Raw genomic sequence first — 13,415 nt, 5'->3', positions numbered from 1 at the left:
ACTTAAGTAAATAAGAAGTAATAAAAAAAGAATAATTATAAAAATAAATGATCACTTTTATAGAAGGTGTTTATCTTGACAAAAATAGACAAACTTCCAATTACTTAACAAATCTTATGTCGATAGAGATCATCAAGTTTAACACCTGAAATATCATATTCAGCACGGGATAGTGAATCATCCACGGTTTGACATGTGACATTAATGTGCGAAAGCTTTATGTGTTACACAGCCCCGGTTCACCAACCTATCTTCCGCTGGGTGGAATAGATGTTACACCTCAAAACAAAAAGGTAAATCTAAGCAGCGATTAACGATTTGCAAATGCATATAAACCAGATCTACAGCTTAGCAGGATTCTGGAAGTGTTCTGTAAGCAGCATGTTAAGCACTGCATTATTGGTATTGATGATAATTTCGGCGTATTTGTTTCGAAAAGTACAACAGGTTAAGACGACTCATATCAAGGTATAAGTCAAAGTTAGGTCTGAATGACAAATAAATCACGTAATCTAGGCTTTCAAACTCAAGCCTATTATTTATTTATATTCTAAGTATTACGTCTTGACACCGTATTGTTTCAAGCCAAATATGATAAATGAACAATTTTGTTTGAATCCTCAATTTTAAGATGGGGTAAGCTACCGTACGAGGTAAGTAATATTGTCATATGGTCCAGGTTTCAACGTTGTAACCAAGAAAGACGACATCTTCACATTCTAGACGCTCGTCAGTTTTACTCGCCCACAGAGTGGTTTCACTAATTCCTTAGTGTCACTGTTACATCCTCACCTTCCCTTACTCCTCCCGACATTGTAAACCAAAGGTTTATTTCAAATAGTTGAGTTACAAGGACCATTCTTCCCTTGAAGCAAAACACTTGGACTACAACTCACACAATCTGTTGCGACCGCGACAACGCTAGAAAAAAAGGAAGGTAACCTTGGGCATAATCAAACATAATCTTGATTAAACATGTTGCATGAAAGAAACAATTCTTTCGATAGAATGTTCCCACGCACCGAGAAGCTTTCAGCTTAGGCAGCAAATCAGCGCGGATAAGCCATAAGCAGCGCGCGACCAATGTTTACGATACAGTGTGGCGTACACAACACCTTTAGCGCGGTGCTAGAGCATCGAGAATGTTTACAGAACAATGCGCGCCTCAACATACGCGTTCAGCGCGATTAACGTTTACATTACAGCATGTGACAAACGGCAAGTGCGTCCAGCGCGATGAGTGTTTACATTATGGTGTTCCGCAAGGGGCCATTCTCTCTCCAACCCTTTTCCTCATCAGTATGGAATCCCTTTTTGCTCCCTTCCCACAGAAATCCAAGCATTCCTCTATGCAGACTATATTATCCTGGCCTCTTCATCTCATTCTGCCTACGAATCTCGTAAACTCCTGCAAACAGGGGTTGACAAGGATCGACAGTGGTCGAGATGGACTGGCTACGAAATATCACACACAAATCCAAAGTTCTTCATATCTGCAAACACTGCTCTTGCAGTCAACGACGACCAATAACCTTTAATAGGACACCAATACCCAACACACGGACAGCCGACATACTCGGCATAACCTTCGACAATAGGCTTTCTTTTATTCCACATTCCAACAGGGTCATGAAGGAAGCTAACAACCGACTGAACCTGTTCCGCATGCTCGGAGCTGGCAAAGCTCGGGCCTCGCGCTCAACCCTGAACCGCATCATCAACGCCTGGCTCCTATCCAACCTACTCTACGGCATCGAGATTGTTACCCGCGAGCGAGCAACCTTCGAGAAGAGAGTAACACCCGTCTACCATACAGCCATCCGCTACGCCACTGGTGCTTTTGTCACCAGCCCGATTATTTCCCTCCTCTGCGAAAGCGGTTTTCTTCCATTTCAGCATATCATCACCAACAGACTCGTGGCAGCTGCAGCTCTGATCCTTGAGATAGGATTCGACGCAACTGCCCTTATTACCAGAGCTAACTCCGAACTGCAACATCCGTCTTGCAGCCGATGAAGGACTTCGGACCGACATTCCGAACGTCATTTTCACCGACAGCGCTAGTGTTCTGGCAGCCCTTCAACACGGTTCCTCAAAAGACCCACACATTCAGCTCCTAGATGACATCCTTCCATCTCCTGAAATAGTCCTCTGTTGGATTCCGGGTCATTCTGGAATCGACGGAAACGAGAAAGCCGACCGTCTTGCCAACGAAGGTCGGCTCCGTCCGGCAGAACCGCACAGCTCTCTTTCACGCCGTGACGCCATCCGCTTCACTAACGCAATAGTCGCTCAACACTGGAACACCACCTGGCACAACCTAGACCTCTCCACAAAACTCCGCTCCATCAAGCACAACACCGCACCCTCGGACGATCCCGATTCCAGCCACATCCAACGAGTCAGTCCTCCACTTTGCAGCTTCTGTGGCGTCGACATTACCGTCCGCCACATCCTTACCGATTGCCATGGATACACTACACACCGAAACACCTGCCAACTAGATACCGACCTAGCCATCATACTATCTCCCGACAAGCAACAGCAGAACCGCCTCATCCGATTTTTACACATCAGCAACCTGTACCGCTTACTATAAATTTATAGCACAATAGTTCCATATTAAACGAAGGATAATAGTTAAGCTATAGTAAAGCCATAGTTTTTACCACACATATGTAACAACAGACAGAAAAGAGGCGAATAAAAACTCATAGAGCCAAAGCCTCTATAAATAAACGATTAAAAAAAAATGTGAAACGCAAGTGTTCCCGATCAATTAGCAAACATTATAGCATGGGTTTGAACTGAGGTGCGCGATCATCGATACCCGCGCTCCAAGCGTGGTTTGTGACCACGATAGTGAGTTAATCATAGCATAATGCGGCGTTAGCATAAAAGATACGTGACGATATAACCCGGCGCGAACGCAGGACGATTTGCAAGTCGCACAATTAAAACTCTTATGTTTAAGTTAGGATACGTAAACACAAGCTGGATAGGAAATAGTTAAACAAGAAAGAATGATCTTTCGTCTCGTTCTAAGGTACCCAAAAATTTGTATATAAGAAACAACTTATTCAATAAAGAGGACACAATTCTTAACTGGCGGACCGAACACTTCGTAAGAGTTTTCAAGGTTCTTTTCAGGTACGAGATCCGAAATAATCCTTCCCTCCGGTGAACGGATTCCATCCCTCAGCGGTGTCTACCACTCCAACGGAAATTACTAGGAATCGTGATTGTGAGAACCCTCCGGAAACCTCTCCTTGCTCCCCTCCGAAGACCGGATCCGCCACCTTAGCGGTTTCTACCACTTCGTCGGAAGCTAGGAGAGAAGCCAGTGTCCAGGCGTTGGTCAGCGGAAGATTCGACCTCGTCCTCCCTACGGAATTCGGGCCGGTGCACTAGTAGTACCTATTGTTCCGTCGGAGGAATTGGAAGAATCGCGACCGCCCCTCCCATCAGGTCCACTTTTGGAAGATCGCCCGGTAATCCGGGAATGAAGCCACTTGTCTGACCTTTGCGAGGTACGTTGCATCCGTCGATTCAACGCCCGAAGGAAGGTGCGCGACTCCTTTTCCGAATCGGCCATACCTTCGCGTGGCTGGTTCACTAACGGGGACGTTTTACGTCCATTGTTGTTCCCGTAGCAACAACACAATCCAAACCATAGACTATCGCTAGTGATTTGAACGTCAGGTATCGTCATTCTAGTAGCCGAAAATTTAATCTGCTCATAATCATGAAAATCTTTTTGGGGAACCAAAGAATGAACTCGGGGGCCAAAATCTGGACTGAGTCTTGGGACTAGAGAAGGGCAAATTAGACCATTTGCTGGATCGGATCTGGTTGGAGCGCTCCGTCGCCGGAGTCGAGGGGGGGTGGAGTGGTAGAAGGGTATTTGCAAAACCATATGAACATTTCGCCATATGAAGACCGGCACCGCAACCGGTGGCAGAAATTATACTGATCAAAGTTATATTACAACCGTATGACCAGTGAGGTTGGCGAAAATGCACCATTACCGAAGTTAACACTCTATTGCTTACATTACCCAAGCCGAAAATCAATATCAGCCCATGTTTTCACCTCTTCATCTTTCAAGCAGTAAAAACTTATGTATCACAAATCAAGTATCAATTAAAAACCGAATAAAGAAACAAATAAATTCCAGAATTATTTTGATTCCCGACTCGACTGATTCCGCGCTCCGGATTCCCGTTCTGCTGAAAATTTACGTTTTACACACTGTTCTGCGTTATCTCCTCTCTTCTTTGTCCTTGCCAGACGGTTGCTTAGTGGTATAATTTGCGGGTAGAATTTTGGAGGCGATTGGGGTTTTCTCTTCTTTTTTTTACTTTCGCTTACTGTGATTCTTTTTCCTTTAACAGCGGCTGCTACTCCCATTTGGAAACGCTGCCTAAGTTAGTAGATTTCTAGTATAAGGTGTATTTAATGTCAATTAATGATATTATTAAATGTAAGTTTCTTATAAGAATTTAAATTTGTCATATACTTAATATTACTCTGTTAACAGCACTTAAACATTCCCCAATTTTAATTGAATAATTTCCCAAGATAAAACAAAAATATATTTCTATAGCATTTTTTTACGAGGCAAGTATAATTAAAACTATAATTTGCCTTTCAAATATTCAGGTTCTAGCATTATGTAGATTGTTATGCTCGTTCGTAAAATAAAACATAGGCATTTGATGTGATCAAATTTCGTTCGGCTGTTTCGGTGACGCTGAAATGAGAAAAACAAAGGAAAGTGTGGTGTAGTAAGCCTTGTAATAACTTTAATTCAAATTACTTTGAACAATACTATTTCCAATGACAGTTCATTATATTGTTTGTTTATTTGAGCGTTTTATTGTTGGACTAGTAAGAAAATTTATTATTCGTGATGCTTGAACGCCAATTGTGATCGCGTAATTGGAAGGGGGTTTCTGCGCTGCGTAAGTGGCTATCGTAAGAACCCTCCAGCATTTAAATGTAAATAAATCTTTTTTGTCTCGTACCATCGTTCGTTACCTTTTTTCGTTTATTTCTAAAGGCTTTGGGTCTTTGTGACCTAATTCGCCTCTTAAAACATCGTTCGTTACCGTGATACTGGTAGCGTAGCCCGACGTCAAGGAAGTGGACGAAACAAATCAGCATCATCGCCAGATATGGTTCGTAAAGCAAAGATGCGGCTTGAACAAAATCTGCGTCGCAGTGGCCGTCAAATGTCTCATCTGCTTAACATATCGCAAAATACCATTCGGCAAATATTGAAAAATGAGCTTGAAATAATAGGCTTTAGCCTTTGAAGATCCAATAAGTGCAAGATGTCACCGATGCACAAAAAAGTTATACTTACAAAAGCGAAAGAGTTGCTTCGCTTTGCCGAAAGTGGTGAATGGCCAAATCTGGTTTTCTCTAATGAGAAACCATTTGTTATCCAGCAGTTTATGAACGAACAAAATGATCGTGTTTACTTGCTAGCGAGGTCAGCTGAAAATTTTTAACTTTGGTTGGCCACCTGAAGTCAAAAGCCGGCCATGGTAATGGTATGGGCCTCCCTAACCGTCGATGGTCGCTCACCGCTCGTATTCATCGACAGTGAGATAAAAAAGCGCAAATCTATCGTGAAAATATTTTGGTGACAGCTCTGAACCTCTGGGCACTCAAAAATGTTGTTAAAGCAGAGCTTGGACATTCCACCAGGACTCAGCACCATCGCACTTAGCACGCGCCTCCCAAGAATGGTTACGAAATGAGGTCCCTCGCTTCATTTCCACCGCACAATGGCCACCAAAATCACCAGATGCTAATCCGTTGGACTATTGTGCCTGGTATATTATGGAAAGTAAGGTTAGCACTAAAAAATACCAAAGTGTCGATCAACTCAAGCAAGCGCTTCGCCGAGAATGGGTCAACATACTGCAGAGTCACTAAAGGCCATAATTCGTGCTAAAGGTGGCCAATTCGACTACATCTGAATTGGTTACGAAATTTAATACAATTTCAGACATTTTATAATTTTCATAAATAAAATTTTAAAAAAGTGAGAGAATTATAAAATTTTACTTTGTTGCATTTTTTTTCATCTCACCCAGTAGTTACTGAAGAAACGAGTGCCGTTTAGTTCGAGTTGCACGGCACTTGTTTTGTTTTATATGCTGTCACCATCGGATCGCGTGCAGCTCCCAAAGAATTGTAGCCAAAGCATTAAATTTCATGATAACGGCACTCGAGTCAACCGTAATTGCACTAGCTGAAAGTGATAGCACACGTTCGAAGAGACGTTCGACTCGAAGTAAACGGTTGGTAATGTGACTGTACAAATGTGTCAAAATGGCTTATTAAAGTTAGTTTGCACAATTAAATCGTTTCATGTAAACGCTGTTTGTACATCCCATTTGGGTCGTAAATTGGCATAAACATTTAGTTGACTTAAATCTGTTTCGGACAGATATGTGACATTGGTTTGAGCTGGGTTAGAGTGAAATGTCTAAACATGAACGCTCAAGCCAGAATGCATTATCAGTTTCATCAAACTAAAAGATATACTTGCACGGTTATTTCACTTCGAGCAAACTAGCGAGAGCATACAAGTTTGTACGAAAGTCACAAGTGACTTACTTGACCCTCTTTGATCTTTGAACAAGCGATATGGCCTATTAACAAATTATATTTCTTTTTTGAAGCGTCTGAAAAAAATATGAAACTGGTACTTGAAAAATAAAACGAAAAACTTTCTCAATTAACAATTGGTGTTCTATGTTGTTACACACTTGTTAGAGATATATATTGTATCTTCAGTTATATTATAAAATAGATATACTTACTAATTATCATTAAACTCATTCCATTCTTGAGTTATAGGATGTTTACATAGAGCTACATAATGTCCACCAGCAGTAGATCCTGAAATAATGAAGTAAAACGGAAGTAGATGACATGGTCAAAAGTGAATATTATATCTACCTATCTTCTAGACTTAACAACCTTATATATCATGCTGGGCATCTTAACGCTAGTATAAATGATACTATGTAGTTGGATAATCAGTCTTTTTTTCACGGAAGGACGGCCCGGATGAAAGTTGATCCCCGGTCCGGATATGTGAAGACCGGTGAAGCTGTCGCCTTCACCATCGGACCGTCTCATTTATATAGGTATCACATTCATAGGTATCATTTAAATGTATCACGTGCGGTTAAGTCACATCTATTTTAATTTACCTATATGATTCGATATCCCATATAAGGAATAATAAATTGGTCCAGCAATATCTTCTGATGCATACGGCTGAAGATTTAGTTCCTTTTCTTTTGTTGGAAATTCAACAGTATTCGTTAATTTGCTCCATCGAGTTTCTGAAAACCGCTTTAAATCTTTACGTTTTTGCAATTGAGTAAAATGTTTACAGCGGAACTAATAGAATAATATGTGTTAAAGATAACAATCAAATGTTTAATAATATAGTTTAATGATAATACATGCATTTAAAAGGATACGTATTACAAGATACCGTGGAAACCGTTCAATTGTTAAGCTTTTAGTGCATTTCCGTCTAGTTTCACATTTGGAACAAGAAGGCTGATCGATACCGTCAAGAATTTCCTCTTTTATAAACATTTCAAGACAATTTTCAAGCTTGCATCTTGAATTCGATGATGGCAGAGGTAAACTATGGAATGAAAAAGAATATTAGAGGATCATTAGTGTTGTTTTTCTATATTCTGAATGTTAAAAAAGTACCACTTGGAAAAGTAGGTAAACAGATTAGGAGGGCTCGTCACGAACGATATTTGAAAATGGATTGCAATTTGACAGGAGTGGGTTTAATAGTTCGCAATCATAGGTGCAACGTCGATGTGTTGACTAAAAATGTTCATAGCACAATCCAAAACACTTCTATAAATTTCTCATTCAATATGGCCAAAGTGTAAAAGCTATGAGCCCACCTAATCTCTGTTTTCTCCTACTCTAAAATTTTAAAATAACTCATAAGGTTTTATATAATTATTTTTGGTATAGAAATTCGACATACTTTCTACGTTATGTATATCTGAGGGATCCATTTAGTTATATTTACAAGGGATTCATGTTAATAAAGCCTAACATTAATGTTTATTGATTCATTGAAATATACATATTTCTTCATGTTTTTTCGATCATGTATGTGAATGCATTGGGCAAGGACGGGCCTCGTTTGATTCACCGCTTAGTGATATCTTTGTTCCAGGAAAACGGTTGAAAAGTACAACAACAACATTTGTTTGCAGCTTCAACTCGGAGCCCCTTCGAGACGACCGTTGTTTATAAGAAAAAGTAGTTTGTTTATAAGAAAAAAATAAAGATGCTTCATCTTCATCTTCTTGGCTTTAGCGACCTCTTAGAATATGCCTCCCATTTTTGGTTTACTAGGCTTTGGATCCCCGGCTCTGCCGTGCACCGCTGTTACTTCGGCCCTTGGAGCGTCCCAATTATATACTCTACACATCGAAAATAATTTGAAAAATTAAAACATATTTAAAAATCTAAACTGCAATGTCCATTTATATAAATAATAGTTATTAACAAAAATCAATCTGCGAGTCTGCCTCCAACTTCCGTAGCGAGAGGATGTGTATCGCTTCGAAGCGTCAATACGATTTTTTTGCGAAAGGCAGATAGTGGTCATTGCTCTCGAGTGCGATTGCGTAGGCAACGTAATTACTCTTGGCGCGCTAATCAGTGTCTCCGTCATTCTCCGATATTCACTCGGAATTTGTGTGCTCGATCGACTGGCGCTTAGCCCAGTTCGACGTTTGTGTCTAGTGTTGTGACTGTGTGTACCCGTTGATCGTTGCGATAAGCAAGCGTATCAACGCAGCGTGGTCGCATCGATCGACGTTCGTAACCAGTGAGTGTGTGTAGGTGTGTGTGTTTATTTGTGCATCGATTCCCACGGTGAGTTTTTTTCCCTCTTCCTAAACCTACCGTTGTGTCCGGCTCTACCATGGGGGTAGAGCAGGAAGAGTACGAGTTGGATCGGGAGCTTGGGCCTAGAAGGGAGGTCAAGCGTAAGCCAGGCTAAGGGGTAAGGGGCCAGGGTAAGGCCGCCCCAGCCACGAAAAAAGTGGCCCTGGATGAGAGGCCTTCAACATCGAAGGCCTCGAGTAGTGCCCCGCCGGCAAGCAATGCCCCGCTGACCCTTAACAGCGAGCCGCTATCAGAGCACCGAGCACGTGCTTACCCGCCGTCATGGGAAGGAAAGCCGTTTGTTTTTTTTCATGTCGCGATCAAAACAGCTCGATGTAAGGACGATCGCGGCACAGTTGTTTAAGAAATACCCGGGCGTTGCTGATGTGTTTCGGATGCGCCCGAACAAGATCAGGGTCACCGCAAAGGACCGGGCTCAAGCCAACTTCATTGTGGCTGATCCAGATTTTGCGGAGCACTACCGGGTTTATATCCCCGGTAGTCTGGTTGAAGTGACTGGCGTAATCGAGGACTTCGATTACCCGGAGGAGGATATTTTAAAATTTGAGGTTGGTGCATTTCTAGCACCAGATACCCCAAGGGTTAAAGTGATTGAGGCAAAAAAGCTTTTTAAGCTAGACGCCTCATGCAAAAATGCTCGCATTGTCGGGAGGAATGCCATGAGGTAGTATTGTGCCCAGTGTATTGAAAAAACCAAGGGGAACAGATCAAAACGGTAGCCGAGAGGGCACGCAGCTCTTACAGCGACGCCCTAAAAGGAGCGATCGCGTCGAACCCTTTTGCTGTGCTAGATAACACAGCTGCAAATGGCGAGGGCAATCCGACTGCACTCGAGCAGGTGCCACCAAGATCGGTAAAAGCACTGAGAGTGCCTTACAAAAACGTACAAAGGAAGGTACTTAAGTTAAAAAACAAACCTTTGGCACCACAGCGCCACGCTAAAGTTTCTTCCTCCAGTCCACAACGTGACGCTGATCCCAAAACTCCCGCCCACAAATTGCCAGGAAGCAGCCCAAGAAGAAACGATCTCCTCGGGCCGAAACTCCTTTGGAAAACCTAGCTTTTCCGACTGAGCCTAAAGGCTTCTCGAGGATCCTTACTCCGTCCCTTTCTGAGATCCTTGAGTCCCTCCTTCTGACCCTTAACCTCCCGGAGCACCTGCACATGATCGCTACATGGGCCCTTCCTTTCCTGAAGGGGATGATCAAACAGTGGCTGGCTCAATGGCCATGCTTAAGTATGATGGTCCGTCTGGATGGTTAATGGCTCCTACGGCTACTATCATACAGTGGAACTGTAGGAGTTTGCTTGGCAAGCTAAACTCCTTTAAAGCATTAGTGGGCGAACACAACTGCGATGTGTTTGCCCTCTGTGAAATTTGGCTATCGGATGACATTAAACTATCCTTCCCGGGATATAATATAATCCGTGAAGATAGCGTTACTAGGGGTGAGGGAGTACTGATTGGTGTTCGAAAGAGTCACACTTTCACCAGAATACCCCTAGACAAGAAATGATAGAAACAATTGCATCCGTTTATATCCCCCAGATAGCCAATAATGAAAAGGAAAAAATTGAAAAGTTCAAAGAGGATCTTGAAAATTTAGAAGTGGTCTTGCCTGGACCGCTTTTGATCCTGGGAGACCTAAACTCTCATCAAATCGACAAGAAACTCCTAGTCCCTAGGAATTCTTATAAAGAACTGGAGAGAACGTGCAAAAACCTGTTTGAGGCGAAGAAAAAGGGTTATTGGCGAAGATACGTCAATAATCTAGACCATGCTACTTCACTTAATTCGCTTTGGAGAATGGCTAGAAGGATGCGAAACAGCAACAACATCAATGAGAGCGAAAACTTTTCAGGCGAGTGGCTGTATGAATTTGCCCATAAGCTTTGCCCTGATTTCGTTCCTGCGCAAAGCTTTACACAACATGCGCCTGACCCTAGGATGGACTCACCGTACACAATGGTAAAGCTATCACTTGCTCTCCTATCAAGCAAAAATTCCTCCCCATCCAACACGCATATCTTCAAACTAGAGAGGCTACAGTATCGTTGTCTTAGACTCGCACTAAGGAGCATGAAATCCACACACAACATGTCCCTAGCAGTGATGACCGGAGTGATGCCGCTGAAACTACGTTTTGAAATGCTGTCGCTTCGCCTTCTAGTCCGTTCTTTAGTATCAAATCCCTTGATCGAAGAAAATTTTAAAGCGCTTCTAGAGACAGGTTCTAAGAGCAAAATCTTGAAAATCTACGAAGATTTTGTTGCCCTACAAGTGCATCCTAGCGCTCTACAGGCATTAAACCGTGCTGCCCTTCCTGAGACCTACAGTTCCCTTTTAACAACAGATTCCTCGTTGCACGAGGAAATTAAGACCACACCGAATGATCTTCACCCGATGTTAGATCAAGGTATTTTCAGGGATAAGTATGGCCGTTTAGACCAAAGTAGCCAGTATTATACTGATGGATCATCCTCTAAGGAGGGCACCGGCTTCGGCGTTTCTAGTGAGTCCGCCGAAGCATTTTTCAAATTGCGGGAGCCGTGTAGTGTTTACACCGCAGAACTAGCCGCAATCTTGTACGCACTATTGATGATAGCAGCGAGACCTTCGGATCAGTACTTCATCTTTACAGATAGCCTTAGCGCTATCGAAGCACTAAGATCCCCGAAGGCTGTTATGAGTCAGGATTACCTTACCGTGAAAATCATAGAATTGCTTGGCTCCATGTTCGACAAGGCGTTCAGGATTTCGTTAATTTGGGTACTTTCTCATTGTGGAATTCCCGGCAACGAGAAGGCAGACTCACTGGCCAAAACAGGCGTTCAACAAGGCGCATTTTACGACCGTCCAATCTCGGCCCGAGAGTTTCTTCGCCTACCACAGCAACTTTTCCTGTCTCGCTGGCAGAGCATGTGGGATGATCTCGGACGATTCCTTTTCTCGATCTCCCCGCAAGTGTCCCTGCGGCCTTGGTTCGGTGGGCTCTCTGTTGACCGGGCATTCATACGCATGATGTCTCGACTTATGTCGAATCATTTTGCGTTGAATGCTCATCTACAGCGTATAACTCTGGCTCAGACGAAGGTGTGTGGCTGCAGTGACGGATTTCACGATGTGAATCACCTTCTGTGGTCCTGCGTGGAGTTTGAAACTGCAAGACCCTCCTTGTTAAGCGCAGTCGAGAGCATCGGCAGACGACTGGATACAGAAATTAGAGAAGTGTTGACGACTAGGAACCTCATCTACATGAGCCTCATCTTCCGATTCGCCAGGGACAACGGTCTTACCCTTTGATTCCGCATCCTCATTATCCTTTCAATCCTAAGACTTTCCTCTACATTCTTTTTTTGTTATTCGTAGTGTTGTCTTTGCTATAAGTGTTTTATGTAGTGCAACGGGTATTGCGTTGACTGGGCTATATAATTCGAGGGCGATGTCCATACTGCCGTAAAAGGAGGCAGGCTTTTTCGTCTGTAGCAGTGTGCTGCAAGTTAGCCCAGCTTTGATACGGCGGGTCCACCTGTGTTTGCGCTGGGCTCGGGAGTGGTCGGCGGGTACAGCCTCGTAAACAGTGGAGTCATTCCAGCTGTTGCGAGATGGAATCCGCCGATCGCTTTTGAGTCCGATGTTGACTTGGTCGATCATAGGCTGTGTCATGGCTGGGCTACTTGGAGAACATTGCACGCAGAAAATCTCATGTTTGTACTGTTCCAAATAATTGTGCTTGTTTGTTTCAGTCCAGACCCACATCACACACTTCAATAGTCAACCGGAGCGAACCAACCCCCATCGAATCCATAGCCACAGCAGTAGAACCGGACCAAAAAACCTACAACACACACACACCCACCCAATAGAAATGGACAACAACCACCCATCTTCCCTGCACAACCGAGCATGCCCGGGATATGGCAAATAACTAGGAGGAAATGCCTAGTTAATTTTGTTAATTGTTTTTTGCGTGAATGTAATTCACAGTCACCACATGCGGTGGTGACAATACGGCATCGGACCGTCATAATTAATAAATTAATAAATAAATGCATTCTCGTGGGTGTTTTTGAAACAAATGTTGTGTTACATTGTTGAGCAAAACAATCCGCTTCATAAAATATTTTTTGACCCATTACCCGTGCCCCTTAACTCTAAGTTGCAAAATCAAAAAGAAACACAATAAACTTAAGGTTTTACCTGTAACGGTATACACACGAGGGATGCGAGTCTGTGCTCATTTTAACCCATAGGGGTGCTATGCACGTCGGTCAACCGTGGTTGTTATCACGGTTATTTTTGTCGGGTGGTAACACCTAAGATTTCATTTACCTGTGATCGAAGTATTTCGTAAAGTGTTGAACATATTTTAAGGGATGTTCTGTTGACATTTTTATACTCAGATTTTGTAAACTCATAAAAAAGAATGCAA

The 13,415-nt window shown here is 42.8% G+C and overlaps 1 protein-coding gene across 1 annotated transcript; it reads right to left on the bottom strand.

Moving 5' to 3' along the window:
- Positions 1-4,558: 4,558 nt before the first annotated feature.
- On the bottom strand, positions 4,559-7,704 carry LOC118512923 (ubiquitin carboxyl-terminal hydrolase Usp2-like). Its single transcript, XM_036058083.1, has 4 exons — positions 7,512-7,704; positions 7,236-7,388; positions 6,840-6,918; positions 4,559-4,753 (listed from the first exon to the last, which is right to left on the bottom strand). Exons 1-4 carry the CDS (start codon positions 7,630-7,632, stop codon positions 4,684-4,686), a joined length of 423 nt encoding a protein of 140 aa, XP_035913976.1. The 5' UTR covers positions 7,633-7,704; the 3' UTR covers positions 4,559-4,683.
- Between the last annotated feature and the right edge of the window lie 5,711 nt (positions 7,705-13,415).

The sequence above is a fragment of the Anopheles stephensi genome, chromosome X (genome assembly GCF_013141755.1).
Source record: "Anopheles stephensi strain Indian chromosome X, UCI_ANSTEP_V1.0, whole genome shotgun sequence".
Lineage (NCBI taxonomy): Eukaryota > Metazoa > Arthropoda > Insecta > Diptera > Culicidae > Anopheles > Anopheles stephensi.
The sequence above is the reverse complement of the archived record's forward strand: the minus strand, read 5'-3'. Positions and strand labels throughout refer to the sequence as shown.

Coding starts and splice junctions, on each gene's coding strand:
- LOC118512923 (XM_036058083.1), bottom strand. CDS start 7,632: ATGTTTATAAAAGAGGAAATTCTTGACGGTATCGATCAGCCTTCTTGT. Junction 6,919..7,235: donor TGGGATATCGAATCATATAG/GTAAATTAAAAT, acceptor TCATTATTTCAG/GATCTACTGCTGGTGGACAT. Junction 4,754..6,839: donor AATGAGTTTAATGATAATTA/GTAAGTATATCT, acceptor TTCTCATTTCAG/CGTCACCGAAACAGCCGAAC.